At 41.1% G+C, this 23,954-nt stretch overlaps 2 protein-coding genes across 7 annotated transcripts in view; both read left to right on the top strand.

The window, feature by feature from the left end:
• Window positions 1-3,485, top strand: part of gnb1a (guanine nucleotide binding protein (G protein), beta polypeptide 1a) — a 33,407-nt gene extending 29,922 nt beyond the window's left edge. For all 3 annotated transcript variants that reach the window (XM_030733629.1, XM_030733628.1, XM_030733630.1), the window contains exons 9-11: window positions 197-413; window positions 2,246-2,361; window positions 2,567-3,485. In XM_030733629.1, coding sequence (XP_030589489.1) covers window positions 197-413; window positions 2,246-2,352 — 324 coding nt within the window. In that variant the 3' untranslated portion in view covers window positions 2,353-2,361; window positions 2,567-3,485. The remainder of the gene's footprint in view (window positions 1-196; window positions 414-2,245; window positions 2,362-2,566) is intronic.
• A 4,370-nt stretch (window positions 3,486-7,855) lies between these two features.
• nadka (NAD kinase a) lies at window positions 7,856-23,876 on the top strand. 4 transcript variants are annotated; one of them, XM_030733409.1, is made up of 12 exons: window positions 7,856-7,995; window positions 9,246-9,422; window positions 11,861-11,944; window positions 18,547-18,676; window positions 18,888-18,996; window positions 19,082-19,167; window positions 19,250-19,352; window positions 19,506-19,648; window positions 20,118-20,217; window positions 20,514-20,671; window positions 20,881-20,963; window positions 21,350-23,876. In XM_030733409.1, the coding sequence occupies exons 2-12, from the start codon at window positions 9,271-9,273 to the stop codon at window positions 21,495-21,497; spliced, it is 1,296 nt and encodes a 431-aa protein (XP_030589269.1). In that variant the 5' UTR covers window positions 7,856-7,995; window positions 9,246-9,270; the 3' UTR covers window positions 21,498-23,876. The 4 variants fall into 4 exon arrangements, with proteins under 4 accessions (XP_030589269.1, XP_030589270.1, XP_030589271.1 ...); XM_030733410.1 differs by having other exon boundaries at window positions 7,856-7,991; XM_030733411.1 differs by lacking the exon at window positions 7,856-7,995 and adding an exon at window positions 8,049-8,273.
• The last annotated feature ends 78 nt before the right edge of the window (window positions 23,877-23,954 follow it).

The following is a 23,954-nucleotide window of genomic DNA, read 5'->3' on the forward strand; positions in this document are numbered from 1 at the left end:
TAGACTTTACTCTTAAAGTGAGGACCAGACATGCTGGATATCAGCCCTTTGAACTGAGTAATGGCACAGATTATGTCTAGAATATGTCTCACAGTTTCATCAACCACATGTGTTTGATGACAATAAAGGCTTCTGATAATTAAAGTTTGCTTCACTCTGAACAAACACTTGAGTTTCTCTTGACCTTTTCTTGCAGTTCTTCCCTAATGGCAACGCCTTTGCCACGGGCTCAGACGACGCTACCTGTCGGCTGTTTGACCTGCGTGCTGACCAGGAGCTGATGGTTTACTCACATGACAACATCATCTGCGGTATCACCTCTGTCGCATTCTCTAAGAGTGGCCGCCTACTGCTGGCCGGCTATGACGATTTCAACTGCAACGTCTGGGACACTTTGAAGGCCGACCGTGCAGGTAAGCCACCATACAGGGCAAAAGAGTGCAGCTGTGTGAATATATGAATATGCGTCACTGACAAACATGCCAAAACGAACACAGAAATTTAGTTTCCCTTATTTTAGAATATTCTGAATTGTACTGTCAGCATTGTGCTGTCAAAGTGGAACTGGTTTATTCACAATATGTGGCGTTAAAATCATTTAAACCGTTTAGACAGATAATTTTGAGATTCATTTGATATATTACACTAGTAACCAGGATACACAGAAAAGTTCACTCTGAGTCACAAAGACTGCCAAGATCATCCATCTGAGTGAGTCGTTTTGAAAATTATACCTCAAGATTCATTTTCAGGAAGCACAGTTGATCTTTGTGTGTTTTATTGAGAAAAATCTGACAGTACAAGGAGGACACCTACATTTTCTGTGCAAGGTGGTTTTCATCACTAGATCACGCTCTGTGGCAAACAGAAGATTTTTGGCCACATTCCATAAATTTTCTAGTTAAGTTTATTGCAGTTACTGCAGCTGTTTAAAAAGACAAACACAAAAAAGGGATAGGGTACTTTCGTTGTTGTTATCAGGGTTCTAGCCAGAAAACAATTTCAGCCTGACACGCGTGTGTGTCTGGGAGTGGGGGCATTTAGCGGTTTACTAATGCTGAACACTAAATGCCGTGCCAGCTTGCTAATTCAGTGACCGTGAACAGTTGATTGAAATTAATATTCTGTGATAATGGTGGGTCCTACGGGTTATTGAAGGCACCTGAATTGATTGGACCATGTGACTTGATGATGCTAGGGAGCGTGGATCCCTCTGGTCTGTGTTACGATGCTTTGAAGATAAGATACACGTTTACCTACAGCTACATTGTTAATAAACATTCCTTAACCAACACATCAGTGTGTTATCCTTGTGAGTCTACAAAGTGAAGAAACAAGACAAGCTCCTGGGATTTTATGTTTAATAGGAAGCCCAAAATTTTCCTTTGAGCTCCCCTTTTCCTTCTACTTCCCCCTCAGTTTCATGCTGGTCGCCATTTTGCCTCACAAAATCAAGCGTGAACAGATCCGTCGTGAGCTCGTGCGTGCACATTGTGAATGAAACTGGCTGTGCTCGGTGATAGACTGCAAATTGTGGTGAAATAATACTGTAGTGCAGCGATCTAGCTAAAGGGGAAATAATAAAATAAGTCTCGTATCAGCGACGGGGTGGCATGTCCGGGCTGTGGGCCCGCTTTCTAAGCGCAGTGATAGAACAGTTCTGATAGTAAATTCTCAGCCTGGCGCAAGACGACCTCAGCATGGCCGGGCGATCAAACGCTGGCTAGAACCCTGTTTATGCAGTGCCAGGAGTACTGTTAGTCTTTATGTAGATTTTATGTGCTACATCTATGCCAAATTATAATAACCAATAATATTCACCTGAGAGAGGAGCAAGCATCACCTGTTCTAGCAGTGAAGAACCCCCATAGAGGCATGAATACTTCACATCTGTTGACTCCATAGTGGGATCAGAGGAGACCCACATCTGAGCAGACACTTTCAAATAGAGACACACACACACACATTTTTCAGTCAATTGGTGGGTGGAGTATTGACTATCACCATATTGGGTCAGTATCAGTCTGAGTTGAAAGCTTGATACTGCAGCCTACGCGGCACTTAATGGTTTACAAGAAGTTTCAGCTTGACTTTCACCTTCTTCCAAAATGTTTCATCATTTAAGATCATTTAATGAATTTACAAACTCTATTTTACATCTTTAGACTTGAGTCTACATTAGCACATAGCATCTATCACACAGTGGAGGTTTGGTGCTTTGTCTCAGCCTCTGCTGTCTTTGCAGGTGTCCTGGCCGGTCACGATAACCGGGTGAGCTGCTTGGGCGTGACTGACGACGGCATGGCAGTGGCAACAGGGTCCTGGGACAGCTTCCTCAAGATCTGGAACTAGAGTCTGAAGGTAGGCGGTGAACTGTAAACATTTTGTGAAGGCTGTCCAGAGTGATGGTTCAGTGTTAGCGTCAGCTCCGCAGAGCTTGTATTTACTGCCATCTGGTGGTTTTGGATTGAAACTGTCTGCACTACGTTTAATGATTTTGCAGTTTTGTGCACAGTCAGTAATGTTGCTGACTAATAACAGTCTTTCTTCTGTTTGTGTCTTCCAGATGGCATCCGGACTCCAAAGTTGAGTGGAAGACCATTCCAACATCACGATGTTCAATTTTATTGCATATCCAATCTTTTCGAAAACACACCATGATACTGACTCCAAACACCCCCTCCAAAAAACTATCAAGGGCAAAAATTCTCTCTCTCTCTCCTTCTCATTTAAAAGAGCACAATTGTCTGTCACTCATTAAGCTACAAAAAGAAAAAAGAAAAAAAACAGCTCGGAATTTTAGTGGTTTCAGAGTGGAACTGAGGGGAAAATTGTGCATTCCTCCTACGACCATGGTCTGGTTTTGTTATAACTGAAAATACAAAAACACCACCACCGCTGCCGACACCACCACCACCAAGCAAAATGTGTCCTGCGTCCTCATTATGCACAGGTCTGAGTGAAGGTTATTACATGGCAGTGATCTAACTCTTGATAGCTTTTTGACCATGTTTATTTTTGTTTGTTTTTTTTTTCGTTATTGTTTTGTTGAAAGAGGTAGATCAGTGAACTGTCAGTTAATGTTTAAAATGAGGATCAAAGCTTTTATTTCCTAGTCTTTACACATTTTAGAGAATGTTTTTAAGTTGGAAAAATAAAAGAACCTCCAGATCGCGTCATTTTAAAATCCAGCTTTATCCCACCGGAGAACAAAGCGAGAGAATTCAGCTTCAACAGGGAGTCCTCAAAGCCACTTCTGGCCCTTCTGTATATTTAGCCCCACCCCACCCGACACCCCCGGTGATACTTTTACTGTTTTTTTTGGGGTTTTTTTTTTCCAGTGTAGTCCACAAAATCTCTGTTTGCACAAAAATTAAACTTTGCATATATAGAATAATGTCTAAAGAAAAAAGTTAACTAACCAAGCACATGCTGTTTATGATAATGAATGCTCGTTTTTAAAACGGAAAACAAACAAAAAAAAAGAAACCCAAACATTTTAACCATTCTTACACCTTTTTGTCTGGCAACAATGTAGAATAATTAAAGATTAACCCATCAGATCATAATCCACCCTGCCCCTACTTTTTTATATATATATATATATATATATATATATATATATATATATATATATATATATATATATCAATTTTTTTTGTTTTTTGGTTCATCCCCCCTCCTTATCTTTTGTTTTTCCCTGGTTTCTGTTGCCCGTGGTTGGGACCGGTGATGTGATTTTGGTCAGGTAGAGAGTTGCCTCCACTTTAGCCTGGTTGCAATCCGGACGTTTCTCTTTTAACAGAGGTGCCCATTCCGTGCTTGGAAATGCAGTTACTACTCTGTGAATGACATGTTGTATAAATCAATGTTTGAAAATAATGATATTGAAACTTTTTAAGTTAAAAATGAAAAAAAAAAAAGATTTTGGTTGTCTGCCATGGGTGGGTTATCTCTTAGAATCGCATGCTGTAGAATTGCTTAAAAAGGTGCATATGAAATTAAGTCCTTTTGATGTTTTTCTTTAAGAAAATAACCTGTTGAATATATCAATACGATGGTATTTATATTTTTCTTTTTTCTTTTTTCTTTTTTTTCTTTTTTCCTTTTTGTTTTTGGCTACTCCGTGCATACATGATTCTACTAAAATGTCAAAGCTATGCACTCGAGAAGCAAACCCTGCAACATTAACGGTTACTTGGTCCATACCTGGGAGGGATTCCACAAATTTAAAAAGTAACGTAAATGTTTAAATTGTACACACATGCATACGTACATTCATTCACCTAAACATACACGATCTCAAATGGAACAAATTTTCATTCCTTCTGTAGCAAACAAAATTCCATTTACAAAGGAAAACATTTTATAACAGGTTTTTTCTGTCCTTTAATAAAAAACGGAAAAAAAAATCTTGCAGCATCTGAATGGCAGAATTTTCTGTTGTTCCCTTCTTGTAAACAAACGCTCTTTCTTTAGCAGTAGTGACATTTTTTTCCATTCTGTTTTTTCTCTGCGACATTCTGTACAAAAAAAAGTGCTGTAATTGTGCGTTAGGCCTGGAGTTGGCAAAAAATAAAATAATAAAAAAAAATTACAAATGAATTAAATTCCCTTTCCTTTTCTCTCTTTCTCTATCAAATAACTGTAGAGCTCTGCACCCCCACTGTTCCCTTTTCACCTTTTGTATTTAATTTTAAAGTCAGTCAGTGTACAACCGAAAGCTGGATGCAAGATAGAAACTATATTAAAATGTACTGTTATTTAAGATGTAATAAAAAGCAGTTTGAGATGACCTACTGTGTTGAGTGTGATTCACTTAGAGCGATTCCCACTGAAGCTAGAATGTTGCAGACTGTTTGGTTTCCTTGTAATTATGTTCAAGTCAATAAACAATTTCTTATCCACTGTTGATTCAGCCTGCCTCCTCTGTACAGTCATTAACACACACACCTTTCTCTGTTTGTTCATCAGCACTTACAATGAGTGTAAAGGCACCTTCTGGGTGAAGGCTAAAAATTAAATTGTAGATTTAGTGTTGCCAGCTTGAGTAACAGCAGTGAAAACAGCACAACTATCTACGCTAATCTTGGCTGGCGTGTGCCTTGCTAAAGAGCGTTTCCCTCAGTAGCAGTAGCTTTTCCCTTACTGGGTCAGGCACTCTTAACCAGCAAACCTCTCACACCTGCTGATCCCTGCTGCACCCATGCGTGCTTCGAGTCTCCTTTAGTGAGGTTCATGCTTGGTAATCATCCTTGGCCTTTACCGCCCTCTGCTGGACATGAGTCTGAAATACAAATGCAGATTAATGTTTATTTTGCATACATTTATATTTAAAAATTGTGTAACTTAATATTTACACATCAGTTTATGCAGTTGTGACTGCTCAAAATAATACATGTTGGAAAAATAACACTTGAGTGAGTGTCCGTGTTGAGTCATAAAGGTTTTGTTCTATAGTGGCTTCTATACATTAGATGACTACATCTCTCTTCAGAACGCCACTCATAGCTTTGACATTTGGGGATGAAGGGAATTTAAGATATTAATCTTCCTAAAGTGGATCTCCACTATGACCAATGAAGGTTTTGCGTCAACGTTTTAGATTAACAACGATGTGTTTATGTGGAGGGCTCTTTTTCAGTATAGACACAGATATACCACTTACATGGTTATACATATTTCTGTTGCTTTGAAATCCTTTCCCTGTAGCAGATTACTCAGCAGGGACAATATTCTATGCAGTGCGTCTGTAACGACTACACAAAGCAACTCTGGAGTTGGTTCACATTAAGTCAAACTGCATCAACCTCAATTCTAAATGCATCTTTCTGATGATGTGTAGAACATTATAAAAAAAAAATCATACATAAAAAAAAAGATTTCAAATTATAAGGAATTACCTGATTTCTTCATATTTTGCTAGGAAAGTGGGAAACACCTGCAAGCATTTATTGAAATGTGTGCAAACATACATGGAAATACTGTAGATAAGGCAAGAACAGAGTTTGCACAATTCTAACAAGCTTGAAAGTCAATATTTGCTATTTATTCCCTATATTTTGACACAATTATCTGTACTTTCTACTCCTTACATTTGCAGAGCAGACTTGTATTTATTTCCCATCACTGCGCCTTCAAACATCAAACTGATTTGAGCCCAAATGGAGGGAACAATAACACATAAAAGACAATCCTATTGGTGTATCCATCGCTGTAGCTTATCAAATACAAAGCGATGAAAGAGCCAAAACCATATAATTTATGCTCAGGGGTTACATTGGGCAGATATCTGTAAGTTGTGTTCGGGGCACTTCAGCATTTAGCACTACACAGGAACCATAAAGGGAAGAAGGTGTTGTGGCAGGTAATTTCAAACCCAGCATTTCCAGCAGCTGAACAAATATGAGCAAACACACAAATTGTTTGTGTGCAGTTTGTCACACAGTGTGTCTGATAGCTAAAGTTACAGCTGCTGTATTTCCCAGAAGGAGAGAGAGAAGTTTACTCAGAGATAAAGAGATAAAGACTGCTCGGTGGCATTTGATAAACTGGACGTTTAAAGCTTACATGTAATGCCCTCATTTTTTTTAAATCAGATGTTTGGTCTGTGCATGATGTGAAGTTATGGTTTTTCATGTTGCGAAACGTCCTGCAAAACAAACTGAGGTACAAACTTCTTGTTATTCAAAGGTTGTATGAAAATACTGCAGTTTAGTGCAGGATAAACAGGTTAGTTTGCTGTGCGGTGGTGAATTTACAGTAAAACGCTGTGTTGGACTGGTGCAGAGCGGCTGCGGTGTTCATGGTCAGAGTTACAGGTTACATCAAGTGCAGCAGAGATGAGTTAAGCCGAGGATGCTGAGATTATTCACTGAATCCCGTCTTTATGCCAACTTCATACTGTGTAGTATAGAGACAGTATGAACAGGATACTGTATTTGTATTTTCATGTATTAATATGATTTTATTATTACACTAATATGGCACACCGTTCAGTTAGCTTTGCACAAACGTAGCTGGTAGAAACATCCTTCAAACAGCTACTTTTTACTTTCTTGCTCTTAGTACATTTCAGAGTCTGTAGTTTTTCAGAAGTTGAATCAGTACTTCAACTTTTTCCAGAGAATTTTTTAATACATGTATTTGTACTTCTAATTAAGTGCACAATATCTGCACTTTTGCCACTTCTGGGCTTCAGTCAACAGTAGATGCATCAAACTGAAGCTCCAGATGCATCTCTCAGGTCCTGTGTCAGGTCTTTGCCAGATGTCTATCAAGGACAGGACTTTCATTTGCTGTAGTTTTTAGGCCTGATTATCTCTTTTTGTCCTCCACATGTCCAATTTCCTCAGATTTTTTTTTTGCTGAGATATGCCTAGTTTTCAACTAATAGCTCCTTGGGAATCACCTTGTTGGTGCAAAAATACTATTTTACATCTGTCAAACTGTTATCTTTGGCATTTTCCATAGATTCAGCTAAAGAAACGGGATCAAATGTGTTTTCTTGACAGGCTGCTCGTTAAAGTGCCTAAAAGATACCATTTGAAATTGCCCTTGCTAAGTTGCTATGTGTAGACACAACAGTGGCTCATCCCGAGGTTAAGTGCCTTTTTTATGCTTCAGTGATTCATAGGTTAGCGTTAAGTGGCTTAAATAGTTCTAGCCTGATGGCGTTAGAACAATTAATCCATAATAACCCCTTAATTCATGCAGCAGATATGTCTTTATGGCTCAGCTATAGTGCGTGGAAGCCTGTGAAATATAAAGGCCGTGGCGTGAGCGCGCTGTAGCTTTGGAGAGGTGGTCCAACATGACGTCGGCGAAGAGAGCGCCTGTGATTGGCTGGTCAGTATGAGGAAGTAGAAAGGTGATTGTTGATTCCTGTAGAGCGAGATGGTTGTAACGTTATTATCCGACGAAATAAAAATGGTGAGGTTCTGATCCAGCGGGAGTTTGCCGCGTTTCAGATCTGCGTCGTCTCCTGTGACGTGAGTAAGTGCTGGAGCTGGATGATGTTACGCTTTGTGATGAGCTGCCTGCTAGCTTAGCTTCGGGAACTAGCTTAACTTGCCACACCGGGAATATTTCTCCGTCTGGAGCCGCTGCCAGTCAGCAGCTGAGCAGTCGTGGACATCGGTGCAGGTCCTGTTGTAGATCACATGGGGCAGTTCGACTGTTAGAAAAGTGATAATTCACAAAGCGGGCAAAGACGAGCCTGTTGAGCCTGTATGAGCTAGGGTACAGCTTTCTGTCCAGCTGGCTGCCGGCCGGTAAGGAGGAAAACTTTACCCAATATCATTTATTTGAAGCTTACATTTTAGCATAAATGAAAGCTTCCGATATTTGGATAGAACTTCATTTCAGTTTAATATCGACTTAGAAAAAGTGCACAGTAACCGTTATGTAATTTGTCTAACGCCGGTTACTGGAAGGTGTTAATCGATGAAAAGATAAAGATTAATATAAACATTCGCGCGCTTGAGGATATGTTGTGTGCCGAGCTGTAGACTGACCCGTGTTTTCTTTGTGTATATAGAATGTGAAATAATACTCTTATTTAAGATTTTCCCACTTTGGGATCGTCAGTTCAAATGCTGGTTTTTATTGGATGAAGTTTGGCGCACGCAGACTGTCGGGGTTTGTTTCTGCCAGCTGGGCCGACTGATTGCCAGGCTGTTCATGAGCAGAGCGACCAGATCAGAACAAACTCACTGTGGGACAAAGAGGGCTGTTGATATAGCTGATGAGAAAACATCAGCTATATCAATTGAAGAACAAATATATTTTATATGTGTGCAACTTTCCCAGCTCCTTTTGGTCTATATAACTCAAAAGGGGAACTCCAGTTTGTTTTATCATCTTGTGTGATAGTCTCTATATTTGTTAAGTCTGCTGTTAACTGTTATTTCAGCAGCTCTTTAGTCTGATAATCTTCTGTGGGTTTCAGTAGGCATGAGTACACAGAGAGGCACATTTTTTTTGATCCTGTGCTGATTGTGAGGCTCACACATACTGTTGTCGTATTTTTCCTTGTGCAAAATAACTGTGATTTTTGTCAATTGCAAGTTTCCCCTCTAACAGGAAAAAGACAGGTTAGCTGGCACTTGGCCTTTGTGACAGCTTTACCCCGGATAAAATCCTGAATTTAGAGCTGATGTGAGATGAGACGGTCTGTGGGACAGGGGGGATAAAAGTGGTACACCTGATCACTTTACTCACGAATGACTGCTGTGCCATGTCAGTTTACCTCCAGCCTGGGTGTCTGAGATGGAGGGCGGACAGGAAGTGCAAGTGGAAGCTGCCCCATACTGCTGCTCCACCTGTGATGGAGGGGAGGTCTCTGGCCGCAACCTGATTCGACGGAACAGAAAGGTCCGCAGCCTGAGCACCTCCTCAGCCAGCACCTCCTTCGAGTACAGGTAAAACAGGTGTCCACACGTGAAACCTGATTTGTAAAGGTGCCAATGAGCTGTGTTTAAAGTTAAAGGTCAGAGGAACAGGATTACATTAAAACTTCATCCTTTCATTTTTATCTTGTTTTAAGACTGCAGTCTCACAGGTGTATATGGAATAACTGCTGAGTCATTGGTCACAACCTTTATCAGATGCGTGACTCTGGTGCAGACTAACCTTTAAGCAAACAAACCTGGGTTTGCTGACTTTACACTCCAACATGCTTAATTTTGCTGTTCAGGTGGTCAGTTCAGCTTCACACAGTGTGTTGTTGCCATAAGAGTTAAACTAATAATTCAATACGGTTCACTGAAGTTAGAATGAGTACTTTACACACTGAGATGCAAACAGCCACGCGGAGGCCTGCGATGTTTAATGATGGGTTTTAAGTAGCACGACTATATCACATTTGAATGACCATTACTACACTGCGCCGCTGTTGGCTGCACGGAAAATGTGACACAATCACAGTTGCGGCACTTCAGACTTCTGCGAAATGGATGCGTGTGGGTCTGACTTCATGGAAAACTAATCTTTAAAGCCTCTTTGGTTTGTTCACTTTTTTCTTTTGTTTTGTTTTGTGTTTTTTTTAAACGCAGATGTCCTCAACCAGTCATCCTCTTCAAAAGAGACGTCATTAAAGAGGACATTTGTCTGGGATGTTGAAATGCACTCCCAGTATCTACATTTAGAAACTCTTCTCATTTTAGTGATATTTGTGGGTTTTAAATGCTGAAAAGAGAAGTGCAGCTCCTTGGCTGAAAACTTCTCAGGATCTCAAAGCAAGTTTGGTTAAAAGCTTCAAATAAGACCAGAGGTTAGGATGAGCTGAGCGCAGTCTGACGCCTGTGGGTCGTCTTAATTCGATATCTGTCGCTGTGATAAAATGTTTCACCTACATTGTGATCCACTGATGCACTGAAATATTGATGCCCTCTCAGATTGCTTTGCGTTCCACTGTTAAAATGAGCAGTTAAGCAGAAGTAAGAGTCTTTTGTATGTTGTAGTGTCAGAGTTGAATCCTTTCCTCCTGCCTTTTTCTTGTGCCAAGTTGGTAAATTTAAAAATCTTAAAGCTGCATTACCTTTTTATTTCTATTTTTCTCTGCTAGAGGAGAAAAAAAAAAAAGAACTCCAAAACAAGCTTTCAAACACTCATCACCCGTCTCGCTTTATGAAGTTGTTCGAACTGCTGTCACTTTAAAACAGCGGCTTTCTCTCGACATCGTCCCATGAGATTCCAGTTTTTGGCTTCCTGACAAATACCAGAACGAGTCCAACGAGAGCAGCAGACTCTGTAGAGCCTTCGTGATAACTGCAGGTGTTTTTGTCATTGTGAGCAGCGTCTTTTGCGTTGCACATCGATTTCTTCCCATTTGTATATGAAAATATTGATTAATGCAGCTTTAAGAGTGGGTAAATGGCAGATGGTGGATTCACAGAATGAAACGGCTAAGAGGATTTCTTGACTGAGTGACGTGATGCAGCATGAAGGCTGCTTTTGCTGTATCAGTGCTTGTAGTCACCGACCTTTTGGCCCCACTGCAGTCACAATATGTTAATAAAGACAGATGCAGACAGACGGGTATGTGTTTTTTTTTGTTGTTTTTTTTTTCCCCGCACTGTTCAGAAAGCAGATTTCTGTGACCCCTCGAGTAAAAAAGTCTGATAAATGAAGTTAATCCTTATTAAAACTGTTGGGCTTTATTTCATTGGTACGCTGCACCTACAATAGATAAAAGAAATGTAAAGTGTTGACTGTCTAAATCTGTGTGCTCTGAATTCATACATTATATTATGGCTGCAGAGTGTAGTGGTTTACACATTTGCCTGTCAAGCGAAAGGTCTCTGGTTCAATCACAGGAGGAGGAGCAGGAAGGGCACCTGGTGCAGAAATCTGCCAAGTCAAACATGTGGTGCTTCCTGCTGCTCCCCTGTGAAAAGGATCTTTGTACTAGAGAATCTCTGTTTGTTGTAGCTGAGCCACAACAAAATGATTTGATATCAGCTGATTTATGAATTGTGTAAATTCAGAAGTTCAGGCTCCGTTTTGTAAATGTCTCCAACACGATATGTTTCACTTCCCTTTTTGTGTTGGAAACTGAAATTAAAAGTGGATTTTTATTTTATGACTTTTTAAAAAAAAATTTTTTACATAAAGATGCAGTTAGTAACTTGGGAATTTTTAGAGACCTTCATTTGCAACAAAGGATGTGACTGACTGTCTGGTCTTGAGCTCAGCTTCCAGTTTCCTATAAACGAGTGAGATGCAGTAGGAGAGGTTGTGGGGTCGACAACATGATTTTGCTTTTTGTACAATTTTAAAAATAGCTTACAGTCTTCATTTGCATTCTCGCCTGACAGTTTACCTTGTTTGCATGTGAATTTTTTGAATGCTGTTTTAGGAGGACTCAGTCGCTTCATGGACCCAGCCCTGTGACAACGTTCGGCCCCAAGGCATGCATGCTCCAGAACCCACAAGCAGTGATGTAAGTGATATTTTTTTTTTAATTTTTTTTCTTTTGGCTTTTCTTTCAGTGTGAGTCATTGTACAGTGACTAGCAGGGAGTTTAGCATGTCTTTGCATTATTAAAAGACACCACCACTGCAATCCATCATGTCATTGTTTTGAAACCCGGTTGGGCCAGTAAAGAAAAAAACTTACAGTAGCATTTACATGGTCAACTTTTGGACCAGCTTTTTTAACCTTCAGTTATACAATCCTGTAATTAAACTGGCTGCAATCTAACATGCAAGTCATGCAGTTTCATGTAGTCATACACTTTGTGTCTGCAGAATTCAGAAGTCAAATGAACATTAAAGGCTAAAAGAGCAGAAACTAAACATGCAGAGAAATGAAGAGGAGCTCATTTTTCCACGTTTAGCTTCACAGTCAGACTTGTCGTCCTGTCGGTTATGACGCCTCCTGAAGTGTCTGTTTTTCTGACCTTGTTTTTGACAGGCACTTAAAAAAAAAAGAGTTAAATACCTCCTGATTGTCTCTAAGTGCTGCAGGCTCTTAGAAAAGGAACATCATAGTGTCATGAACTACAGATTCACAATTAGCTGTCAAATGCATTTCTGTTTGTTTAAATAAATAAGTGATTTTTAGCTTATACACAAGCACAGCAGGGACGGTGCAGCTGACTGCTAATACACAATCATTTTTGTGTAGCTTTCACAAGAAGCCGCATCACTGTTCAGAGTCCGGTTGTACAGATGAAACATTTTTTCTATATGAAGCTAAATGTCAACATCCAGAGTGTTGCCTGAGCAGGGTTTTGATGCCAGGAGGCTTTTTTTTTTTTTTTTTTCTATATTGACCTTCAAAAAGAGGCAAGTTCCTCTGAGCTCAGCTAATTTAGCACACGCACATACAAACACACACTCTAGCATCCAAATATTTTTGAGGTGAGGCGTCTTAACGATGATTACCTGAACGTTTTGTACAGATAATGGAACACCACATTCTTACTAACTGCAGGAGCTCTCTCAGTAACTTAATCAGCTGTCCAGATAGTGCAGGACATGCCAGTGTGAGGAAACGAGCATCAAACCTTTTTTTTTTTTTTTTTTTTTTTTTTTTTTTTCTTTTCTCTTCAGTCTAGTAAACCACACTGTGAAGCGTCTTCGGGTCTCGTGACTGACTTACTCCATAGTTTCTTATCATATACTTCTCTAAAATGGTCAGTTTATGAGAACCAACCAACCTTCGGAGTCCAGTCCTCCACTTAAATGTCCTAATTTCCTTTTATGCAACTTCCAAGTCTGAAAGCAGCGTGTTGCACATTGTGTGGTGGTTCACGTGGAACCCTGAAACCAAAGTTGAGCTTTATGGTTGCACTAATGCATCATTTCTTCATTGTACTGCTGTTTTTCCAAACAGGACTTGGTTAGTTGTAATTATGCATCTGCCAAAGGCTCCATGATAATCATGCTCATACATCACATTGCATCGTAATCACTGCATCTGCTTTCCTTTTGAATCAGAGAAATGTGTCAGAGGCATGCTGAATGAGAACAGAACGACGTGCCACTTTCACATATTTCGCATATTATTAGGCTGAGAAGTATCTCAGCTGTGTGACTCTCACTGTGTTTTAGATGTAACACAACTATTGCTTAGACTGCCACAATTAGAAAAGAGCCTGCGTTCATTTACATGTGACCTTTTGTGTGTATTTGAATGGTAATGCTTGGTTTCAGGGATGCAACCACAGACAATATGAAACACGAATGGAGCCCCCCAGGTGAGAAAAATGAAGCCAGTGTGGAAGTTTTGGGTCACACTGAATACATAAAATTGTATTTTTGTAAATCTTGCACATAATGTGTTTCACCTCTCAGCAGCTGGAGCTGGAGAGTGGAGGCAACCTTTTGATTGAAGAGCTGATTAATAACTCATGTAAAGGAATCCAGTAGTTGCGCTGCATAAAGGGGTGTTGGCAGTATAAGAATAAGCAACACGAAATATTTTCGCAGTGCTGTGCAGTGCGTCACCGCAACTTGTTGCAGTCATAGTGGCAGCATTTTGAAACAGAGCTCTTGTATTTGATTGTGCTCTAGATAACTCATCGGGCTGGAGTTGTGGAAGACTGTTGGCGTCCAAACTGTTGACCTCTTGACTCGATCAGTGACATAAGCGTCTGTGTTTCAGGCAGCACTATCTGAAGGATTAGCTTCCTCAAAGCTGCTCGACAGGTTAGAGGTAGCAAAACCAGACTAGCTTTATTCCAAACAAAGGTTAGGCTGTAGTCCTTTTTAGGAAGACATAATTCCACATATAAAGTGTTTGCAAGCATAATGCTTGCTCAGAGCAACAGGTATTATTGTGGGCAGCAGGAAGAAGGAAATGTGATTGAACGCAAAGGTAAATTATCCAAAGCCTAGACCTTCCTAACTGGAAACACATCTTAGATCACTCTCTGTGGAAGGGTGTGGTTGTGAGACTGCCCAGGGCACATGGACACAGCTTTGTTTCACTAGCATTGCTCTGGGTATTTATTGTTAGAGAGCGTTTGTTTGGAGGACTGTAGAAACAATGTCCACATGTCAGCATATTGATCCCCGACACCCTGAACACACCCTCAAAAGTTAGTGCATTGTCAGTCCCTTTGTTCCATGTTGTGTTTTCTTGACTTCATCATCACACACGAGAGCCGTTGCAACTGTCGTCAAATCAGCAGCTGAACGCGCACAGAATGCTTACATCACTGTGTGCCATGTTTTAGTTCTTCCCACCTGAGTTTTTATTAAATCTGCAGCCAGGACAAGCATGCCCTGCTTAATCATCCAAAGAGGCCTAATGGGAGTTATTTATGTACAATAGGTTTAGTTTAATGTTTTAATTTGATATAAAGCCCAATGAGATGCACCAAGCATGATTAGCATGAGACGTCCATGCCTCCCGTGTGCACTGTGCACTATGCAGCATACCAAACCCCAGTGAACAGCCGGCTAAAAGGCTAATCTGTTAATAAATAGTGTAGTGATTTACACATTCACCTGGTTTAGTCCTGGGAGGAGGCACCAATCCGTTGGGAGTTGCGTCAGGAAGGGCACCTGGCATTAAAAATCTGCCAAATCAGATTTTTTTTTTTCTGTTTTCTCAAGCGGATCAAGCAGAATGAATTAGGCAGCAGCTGAAATGAACTTTTTTTTAAAAATTTTACTGTCATGGTGACAATCCTCTCCCGGCTTCCTCAAAAAAATTCTCCATAAAGGATGCCGGGAATTCCTCCATGCAGAAAAAAGTCAAAAAAGCAAGAACAAGTAGATTTTGAACTGGTTTAAAATGAAAACTTCCAAGTTGTTTAGCAATTCTAGGTATAATTTAATGTAATTACAAATGTTCTTTGTATTGAATAATACAACAAGTATTATTCATCAAGATTTTGATTCAGTTGAGGCTTTTCTGACTGTATAAATGTACACTGATATGAAAAAAATCACCGGGGAAACTAAGGACAACTGAACTGTTTAAATACTACACTTTATTCATTTATGACTTATTTTACAACCCACGTTTCATGTTACAGTGACGCTGCATGCTCCCATTATATCATGGATGAAATGTGATCTTGTGCTGCAATGATATTAGTTCTCTCAATAAAGAAGATATTGTTTAAGTCAGTGCTTACTGTAGTGGAGCATAAGGAACCTTAGATAGCTCCTGTTGCATTACCATAACCCAGAATTGCATAACTTGCAGACAAAACCCTACTGATGTATTGGTTTCCTTTCTAAAACTGACAGATTGTTTGTCATGCTCATGGGGATAAGATGGCTTTCATTAAATTGGCTGTACCAGTTCTGCTAATGTGGTTTTAGTGTTGGAGATAAACACACCTGTTTGGCAGGGAAAGTCCTTCCCAGAAATGGGCGGGCTCTGCTCAGCAGAGTGGGCGGAGACTGAGATGGAGATAACCTTAAGATGAGTGAGAGGTGTGATTCAGCAGCAGAATGCAACAGGAAGGTTTAGTGTTAAGTCCTCACCAGGACAAATATAGCCACAGAGGATCCGTCTCCAGGTTGCGTGGTGGTGGAGCTGGTTGCTGCTGTTAGGTGTTCCCGGGGCCGGACCTCGGCGCATGGAGAGACTTTCAGCTTCTAAGAAGGCCGGCGGCTGACTCACAACCAAGACCGCAGGAAGTGAACCGATTGAGCCGCTATAATGTGTAGCGTTCAAGGAAGTAGTTAGAAGCAGAATGAGCTGTTCTGTCAGGACGGGCCACGACGACAGAGCCCCGTTCTCCAGCTGAGTCAGCCTTGAAGCAGCATCCTCGTTACATGTGTACAGTTATGAAGTTCAACCAGTGTGTACTGCAGGACGCTCCCGCGAGCCGCAGCGAGAACAGAGTCTGGAAATGGTGAGAGCACTTTCTAGTGTCTTCTGTCTCGTTCTCAACAGAGAAAACACGATCAGTAGGTGAATATTAACTGGCACACTACCGCTGCCAGACAGATGTTCAGAGTTGTTGTGCAGTGACCTGATAGAAATGTTAAACCGCTTCTTAGGTTTAGACAAAACAGAGAATTTATTGTTTTGGATGACTGATAACAAAAATGCTCGTTTCAAAGTTATTTAGCAGTGCCGGGGGTCATGGAATGAAAGAGAGAGGTCAGGCTGTGCGTGCTTTGAGGTGGTCAGAGGAGAAACTATTCATGAATGGATCACAGCTTGTTGTGGCTTCAAATGCTAATGACGTTTCCCTTTGTGTGCTGTAATTGTGTTTGAAAGCAGGCCTGCACAGCTTCAGTGTTAGATGTGTCCGGGTTCGGGTCAGTCAGGTTCATTTTGGAAATGTTTCACTGTGTTTAACTGTTGCTTTCGTTTTAAGGCCTTTAAGAAATCTGTGGAAACTCTGATTTTAAGTTTTGGGTATTTTGTGGTGTTTGAAAAAGGAACTGAACAATGTCACAATGATGCTGCTATATTTGTTGGGACCTAAGGCTGTGTGTGTGTGTGTGTGTGTGTGTTTTAGTTTGTTTGTTTTTGTTTTTTTTAAATGGCTGGTCACTATTTTATCACAGGTGTAACGGTGCAGCAGCTGATTTCAAAGCATGTCATATGTTCTCAGGTGGGGATTAACGCGTCAGAGGTCTTGAGTCAATATATTGCGTCGATTTCTGCGACATCATTTCAGAAGAAGTGAGAGAGCAGGCTGATGTGCTGTCGCAACTTCCAAATAACCACATAAAGCATCATGAACTGAGTTTGACATGTTGGATTTTTAGTATTCATACTCGGAACAATTTAAAAAAAATACTAGGCCACATGTGTGCTTGATGTTGGCTGTACACTGAGAGGTCGGAAGGCACTCTGTAGGAGGCTAATGGAACAACAGAGGGGCAGCTGATATGACTCTGGATGGAGGGCATCACACTTTTTTCTGATTCCAGTGGGTACCCACACACCCAGTACTGAATTCACAGAAATATTCGTGAGGTTTAATACATTATTTACTAATTATTATGTATTGCATCCCTGTATTTACATGTCCAAATGGATCCATGAATGCTCCCAAGTACTGTCATCAGTTTGTAAATTGGAAGATGGCTGCATATATTTAATTTATTCCAGCGGTCTGGGCTTGTATGCTGAACATCGAGCCGTTCATCAGTGATAATTCAAATGTGCAATCATTTCCTCATTTTAATCTCAGTAATTTGGACATCTCTGTGCAACGGCTGGAAAAAGTGGTGCTAATGCTAAGCTAATAAGTAGTTTCAAAGCAGATGGTTGTCTGCCTCCAGTCACGCTTCATATTGATCGTAATGCTCGTGTTGCGTCCTGCATATTAAAGTGGCTTCTGTGTTTAGAGGGTCTGCTGAAATGTGGAGATGTGGTTTGATAGCAGTCAGTAAGACAGGATTTTAAAATCCTTTATATGAAAATGGAAAGAAAAGGACAAAGTTTGTCTTTCATCACCACTGATGGATTCTGAAAGACATGCTCACTACTGTAATTGCATATATTTTCATGGCTATAGAACCAACTTCTTGCATAAGAATTACAGAAGTTCTTGTATAAGAACTAGAGTCAGCTGATTGCAGAGTTATTAACTCCCTAATAAGTATGACAGAGCTGTAACCAATTAAAGTCAGCAGACTTTGGTGTTGTCAAATAATCCTACACTTGAACCTTTCAGCCTACTTCATCCCCATTTTTGCCCTGACCCGTTTCACCCTGTGAGCTCTTCTGATTTTCATGGTTCCTGTTACATTTTAGTTACATTTTTAATCAGATGTTTTCATGTAAACGTCTTTCCAATTTGTGCCATCCCATTAACATGACTCTTTCATGGGGTTGAAGGGTGAAGGGCCCTGCAGACAGGTTCACAAGTATGTAGCAGCAGAGCTGGACATTAAGCTGACGTGTCTAATTGGATAGGTTCTGAGCAGCCTTAACGATGATGAATAAGAGGAACCTTCAGTTAGTCAACACATCTTATATCAGTTAAGATCTCAGGGCTCAAGTCACAGACCTCTGCTGATGTCAGCTGGTGATACAGTTCAGCGTCTTTGTGTACCGAGTCAAAATGTTTTCGTTCTGCCCTCCTGAGCTCACCAGTCGCGTTTGTTTGCTCAGGCACATTCAGGATCCCGCCAGCCAGAGACTGACGTGGAACAAACCGCCAAAAAGTGTCCTTGTCATCAAGAAGATCCGCGACGCCAGTCTGCTACAGCCATTCAAGGAGCTCTGCGTGTTCCTCACCGAGGTAACCCCCAACTGAAGGGTCCCGTCTCCAGCCTGAGGGGCAGTGTTTGTTAGTGAGAAGCTGCTGAGATCAGCATAAACCCTTTTTAGTGTGTGTGTGTATGTCTGTGTGTGTTGCCCCCTCTTCCTGCCTCCCTGATATGAATGTTATATTGTCTGTCCAGTGAAAATAATGGGCTCTTGTTAAACGTGTGTCTTCTTGGTTGTTGTAGGTGAAACACATGATTGTTTACGTGGAAAAGAAAGTCCTGGAGGACCCAGCTATTTCAGGAGATGAAAACTTTGCGACCACCACTAAGAAATTTTGCACTTTCAGAGAAGGTACGGACAGCAGTCATCCCAGATCCAGTTTGTTTTCTTTTGTTTTGAAGAGATCTAAATGAGTTGTTGTCTTTATACCTCTTAGATCTTGACGACATCTCCAACCGCGTGGACTTTATCATCTGCCTCGGTGGAGATGGAACCTTGCTGTACGCGTCTTCGCTCTTCCAGGTATTCATCCGGACGCCTGCACCGTCATTCTGTGTGTTTTCACATTTACAGCTGTGCTAACCATCTCCTCTTTCCATTGTAGGAGAGTGTTCCACCGGTCATGGCCTTCCACCTGGGCTCCCTGGGCTTTCTGACACCTTTTAAATTTGACACGTACCAGTCTCAGGTCAACCAAATTATTGAAGGTACTGAATCTTCTCTATCCGGTCTGTCAGCTTCCAGTTTTCTACTTCTGCAGACATTCCTGTTCTGTTTGAATAAGGGCCTTTTTTTTTTTTTTTTTTTTTTCTTTCGTTTTCCCTTCCAAAGGAAACTTAACGCATTTGTACTAATTGTAGGTAATGCTGCCATTGTCTTAAGAAGTCGCTTGAAAGTCCGGGTGCTTAAAGAAAACTGGGAGAAGAAGGCCAGAGTGGACGAAAAGGGGATCATTTTGACCAACGGGGACATCGAAAGTAGCCGCAAAGCCATGCAGTATCAGGTAATGTCTCCACCTCTGATCGGGACATTGATATTCAAGCCGTTCTTGCTGTGACACGTGATGCTGAGAGTCATAGATGTTTATCCCCCCGGTAGATTAAAGGCTTTGGTTGGCCAAAATGTTTTTACCTCGTAACCGCAGGGTGCAGCTCCCCTCGCAGCCTCAGTCCACACTAAAAATAGGTCAAAACAGTTTGATCATCTTGACTCAGCCGTCTTCAAAGCAGACGCCTGCAGGCCGTCGACCTGTTGTCGAGGAACAGCAGGAGCAAACGGTGCCATTAGTGAAATGCAGCTCTGACTGCGCATATGAGGTTAATAGACTTTGACAAATATTTGTAGTGGCACAAATCCAACAATGTGGCGTGAGCCCGCTGGTGACATATCAGCAGATGGGGGTTTGTGGCTGAAAATCGTCTGACACGTGAATTGTTTGTTGAATTGTTTTTCCCCCTCCTGCACGTTCGCAGGTACTGAATGAGGTGGTGGTGGATAGAGGACCCTCCTCCTATCTCTCCAATGTAGACCTGTTCCTGGATGGACACCTCATTACCACAGTGCAGGGAGATGGTGAGTGGCATGCTTAGATTAAAAAAAAAATAAGGTGTCTGCAGTTAGCGGAAAGTTCAGCCCGCATCTCTGACTGGCCTCCACCTCCCAGTAATGAGTGTACTTTGTACAGAAGCTTCCAGACAGTGTTATTGTGTCACAAAAGGCCTTCAAAGCTGCAGTAATATATTTATTTATTTTTAAATTACACATTTTTCTGCCTACAAAAGTAGTCAAACCTTTCGAGCGACTCTTGGATATCCTGTTAGGTAGTCGGGTTTCAGTGAAACAGTGCTTTTGCATCTCTGTTCCCTCAGGTGTGATAGTCTCCACACCTACAGGCAGCACAGCGTACGCAGTGGCAGCGGGAGCTTCCATGATCCACCCCAACGTCCCGGCCATCATGATCACCCCCATCTGCCCGCACTCCCTCTCCTTCAGACCCATCGTGGTGCCGGCTGGAGTGGAGCTCAAGGTATCTGCACGTTTGCCAAAATTGTTGCATTTAATTTCATAAACACGCCCTCGCTCGTCTTTAGCGTGGTGTCTTCCTTCTCGGGTCATCACATGTATTTGCCTAACGAGAAACAGGCCAACTGTACTGAAAAAGAAAAGAGCTGAATGGCTGAATGAGTGAGAGCATGTTCTTTCTGTGACCTCTCTTCGTCCTGTGTTCTCGCTCAGATAATGCTGTCATGTGACGCCAGAAACACAGCATGGGTGTCTTTTGATGGAAGAAAGAGACAAGAGATCTGCCACGGAGACAGGTCAGTCTGCATGCCGAGGCAGTAAAGGCCAAACCGAATTAAGCTCAATGAAACCCACAAACTGAGGACTGGATAAGTTTAACCGCTTCTGCAGCTGCCTCAACACTTGAAGGCTTTGTTATGTAACCTTATCAACCTGCTTAATGGGCTTGAGTCCAAGAGTGCCCCCTGAGCCCGATCCAGCTTCTTCCTTTATGTAACTCAGCAAAACATAATCAGCTTTGTGGTTACTGAAAATGAGCTGCTGGTATTCTTCAGTAAATGCCCAGTGTTTCTTTATCAGGAAGTCTGATGACAACACCTCTTTTGTAAAGTGTGCAAACGACTAGATTTTTCTTTCTTTGTTCAGCTTTTGAGGTTTATTGTTATTTCAATCCTTGTTCCAGTATTACCATCACCACTTCCTGCTTCCCTGTTCCATCCATCTGTTTCCGGGACCCGGTCAACGACTGGTTTGAGAGCCTGGCCCAGTGCTTACACTGGAACGTGAGGAAGAAGCAAAACTACCTCGGCTCAGAGGATGAGGAATTCTGAGGCCTTCAAGGTCTATCAAAGGTCTCCTCAAGGCTGGATAGATGATAGATAGAAGGTTTCACCAAACTCCCTTCAAAAAAGTCTGTTGTTGTAGTGTTCATTTTTACTGAAAATTACTCTGTAGAATATTTTGTTTGATTCAGACACAAGCTATGAGCTGAACTGAGTAAAGTAAAGTGGACTTATGCTCATTTCCAGGTCTATATTTCTAAGAGTAGCTTTGCATGATCCACAGTGTAAAAGAAAATGATCTTATACTAGAGTTTGTTACAGCGCCTCATTTCATCCACTTTCAAAAGCAACTGTCTTAGCACCCCCCCCCCCCCCCCCCCCCCCCCCCCCCTCTCTTGATTGGCTTTACTTTGCAAACAGAAGGTTTGAACAGCAGATGTTGGGGCTTCTTTGCCTGGGATGATAAAAACTCTGAAACCAAGTATTTAGAGCAGTTTAACACACATTTAATGAGCATCCACCAGTCGAACATTGTGTGTGTGTGTGTATATATGACAGAAAACAAGGAAAAGCATAAAAGGTCTCCTTTAAAAAAAATATATTAGTAAATCCATTCAAACCAATCTGTCTAAAACACCGGACGTTTCATCAGTTTTGTTACTCTAGTAAGAGTATCTTTTCTACACATTTTGTAAAACGGCAAACTACAGTGTGTGTGTGTGTGCACAGGTAACCGTCCTACTTTTATGGAAGAAATGTTGATAAAATTCCCTAAATGTTCCTGTTGGATGCTCTGTGCTGTGTAGGAATTTTAAGATGGTGGATTTTTGAATGGAGTTTGGTCCCGCTATTGCTCCAGGATGTGAACGCTGTGAAAACCTCTCTCCTCTGTTAGAGTGAAAACTGCAGTTTGTGGACAAAGTGCTTTGACTGGTAAGGAAAAGGAAATGCAACACTTTGAGTACCAAACTCTAAAAAAAAACCCAGGTCAGTTGTGGATGGAAGTTACTGGAATTACTCTTGATGGATGCCATCAGATCTGTTGTAGCACGTCTGAATCTTTGAGGCCGATGGCAGGGACGCATCTGCTGACTGGAGTAAAAGCTAAAGGTTCTCTGAGTAGGGGCGAAGGCCGAGCTGCAGCTCTGGTAAAGAAGTAGAAAAGGATGCGACGCAATCAATGAAGGACAAATGTTGTTTCCCACAGTTCTTAGTTGAGGAGCAGACTTAGTGTACATCTACCCAGCAACAGTAACCCAACATTACAGACTGTGCCTTAAACACTGGTATCATTAATGTACAGACATAATATTTTTCAAGGTTTACACCACACTGTTTTTTTTGTTTTATTTAAATCACACATTTGCACAGATTTGTTTTTGTGCATTCTCATTGTTACCACATGTTGACACGTCTGCGCTGTCTGCAGCACTTGATTGTCGCTTGTTTGCATTGTGTAATATCTCTATCAACAATGGGGTGAGCACTAGGAGGTGGCATTCATTCCAGGCAAAGAGACCACAGATCGGATGGCTTCAGCGTATTTTTAAGTCTGCTTTTTTTTTTTTTTAAATGTCCTTTAAGCCATAATATATTTTATAGACCAACGTCTGTGGGCTGTGGGTGGTTTAATGGTCTGTGTGTGAGACTTTGGATCTGTTCTTATCAGTTTACCCCTGTGCTGCCTTTGATTACTCCAAGGTGGCCTGCCTTACATGTCTGTCTGGGCTCAGAGTCCCAGTGTTGATGTATATGTTGTGAATTGGCTCAACAAACTGTGTCAGAGTGAAAAGATGATTTACAACCATCTGTAACGCTAAACAGGACCACTTGAGCCCTAAAAGCTAATCATTCCTTGAACTCTGAGTATGTATATAAATGTAATGCTTGAATAATATGTTTTGTAAAGTCCATGTGTTTATTAACCAGTTTATAATGTATTACTAATGGATAATAAATCTATTTAGTACTTTTTTTTTCTACATTCTTCAGCTGTAAATCCTGTTTCATTGATGAAGAAAAGTCTGTTTTTAGTCGTTCTGCTTATCCAACTGAATTTTTAAACATGGTGTCATTGGACAGATGTACAAACGGAGCTGAATCACTTTAGAAATGCATTCCAGGACAACGTGAATAGTCTCATTTTTAACATGGATAGTGGCAGGATTGTTTCAAATGTTGGTCTGAGCTGTTTAATCCCAGTAAAACAAACACACACACACACACACACACACACACACACACACACCCACAGAGTTCAATAAGATAACCAGGCTTTGACGACTCTTCTGTGAAGCATTGTCAACTCTCAAAGTGCTTTTCACTTTTGTAAATCTGACTTTTGTATGAATACACTTGTTAATGTTTCTAATATTGGAGTCTCCTATTTTTCCCAAAACATTTATTAAACAGGTTTAACCAACAAACCAATGCGTCTCTTCCTGTTTTGATCATGTACGTCAAAAAATTGAAACCTGCTCTGTGACATGAATCGTGGGCATTTGC

The sequence above is a fragment of the Archocentrus centrarchus genome, chromosome 7 (assembly GCF_007364275.1).
Source record: "Archocentrus centrarchus isolate MPI-CPG fArcCen1 chromosome 7, fArcCen1, whole genome shotgun sequence".
Lineage (NCBI taxonomy): Eukaryota > Metazoa > Chordata > Actinopteri > Cichliformes > Cichlidae > Archocentrus > Archocentrus centrarchus.

Coding starts and splice junctions, on each gene's coding strand:
- nadka (XM_030733409.1), top strand. CDS start 9,271: ATGGAGGGCGGACAGGAAGTGCAAGTGGAAGCTGCCCCATACTGCTGC. Junction 11,945..18,546: donor CAGAACCCACAAGCAGTGAT/GTAAGTGATATT, acceptor TTGTTTGCTCAG/GCACATTCAGGATCCCGCCA. Junction 20,964..21,349: donor GAGATCTGCCACGGAGACAG/GTCAGTCTGCAT, acceptor TCCTTGTTCCAG/TATTACCATCACCACTTCCT.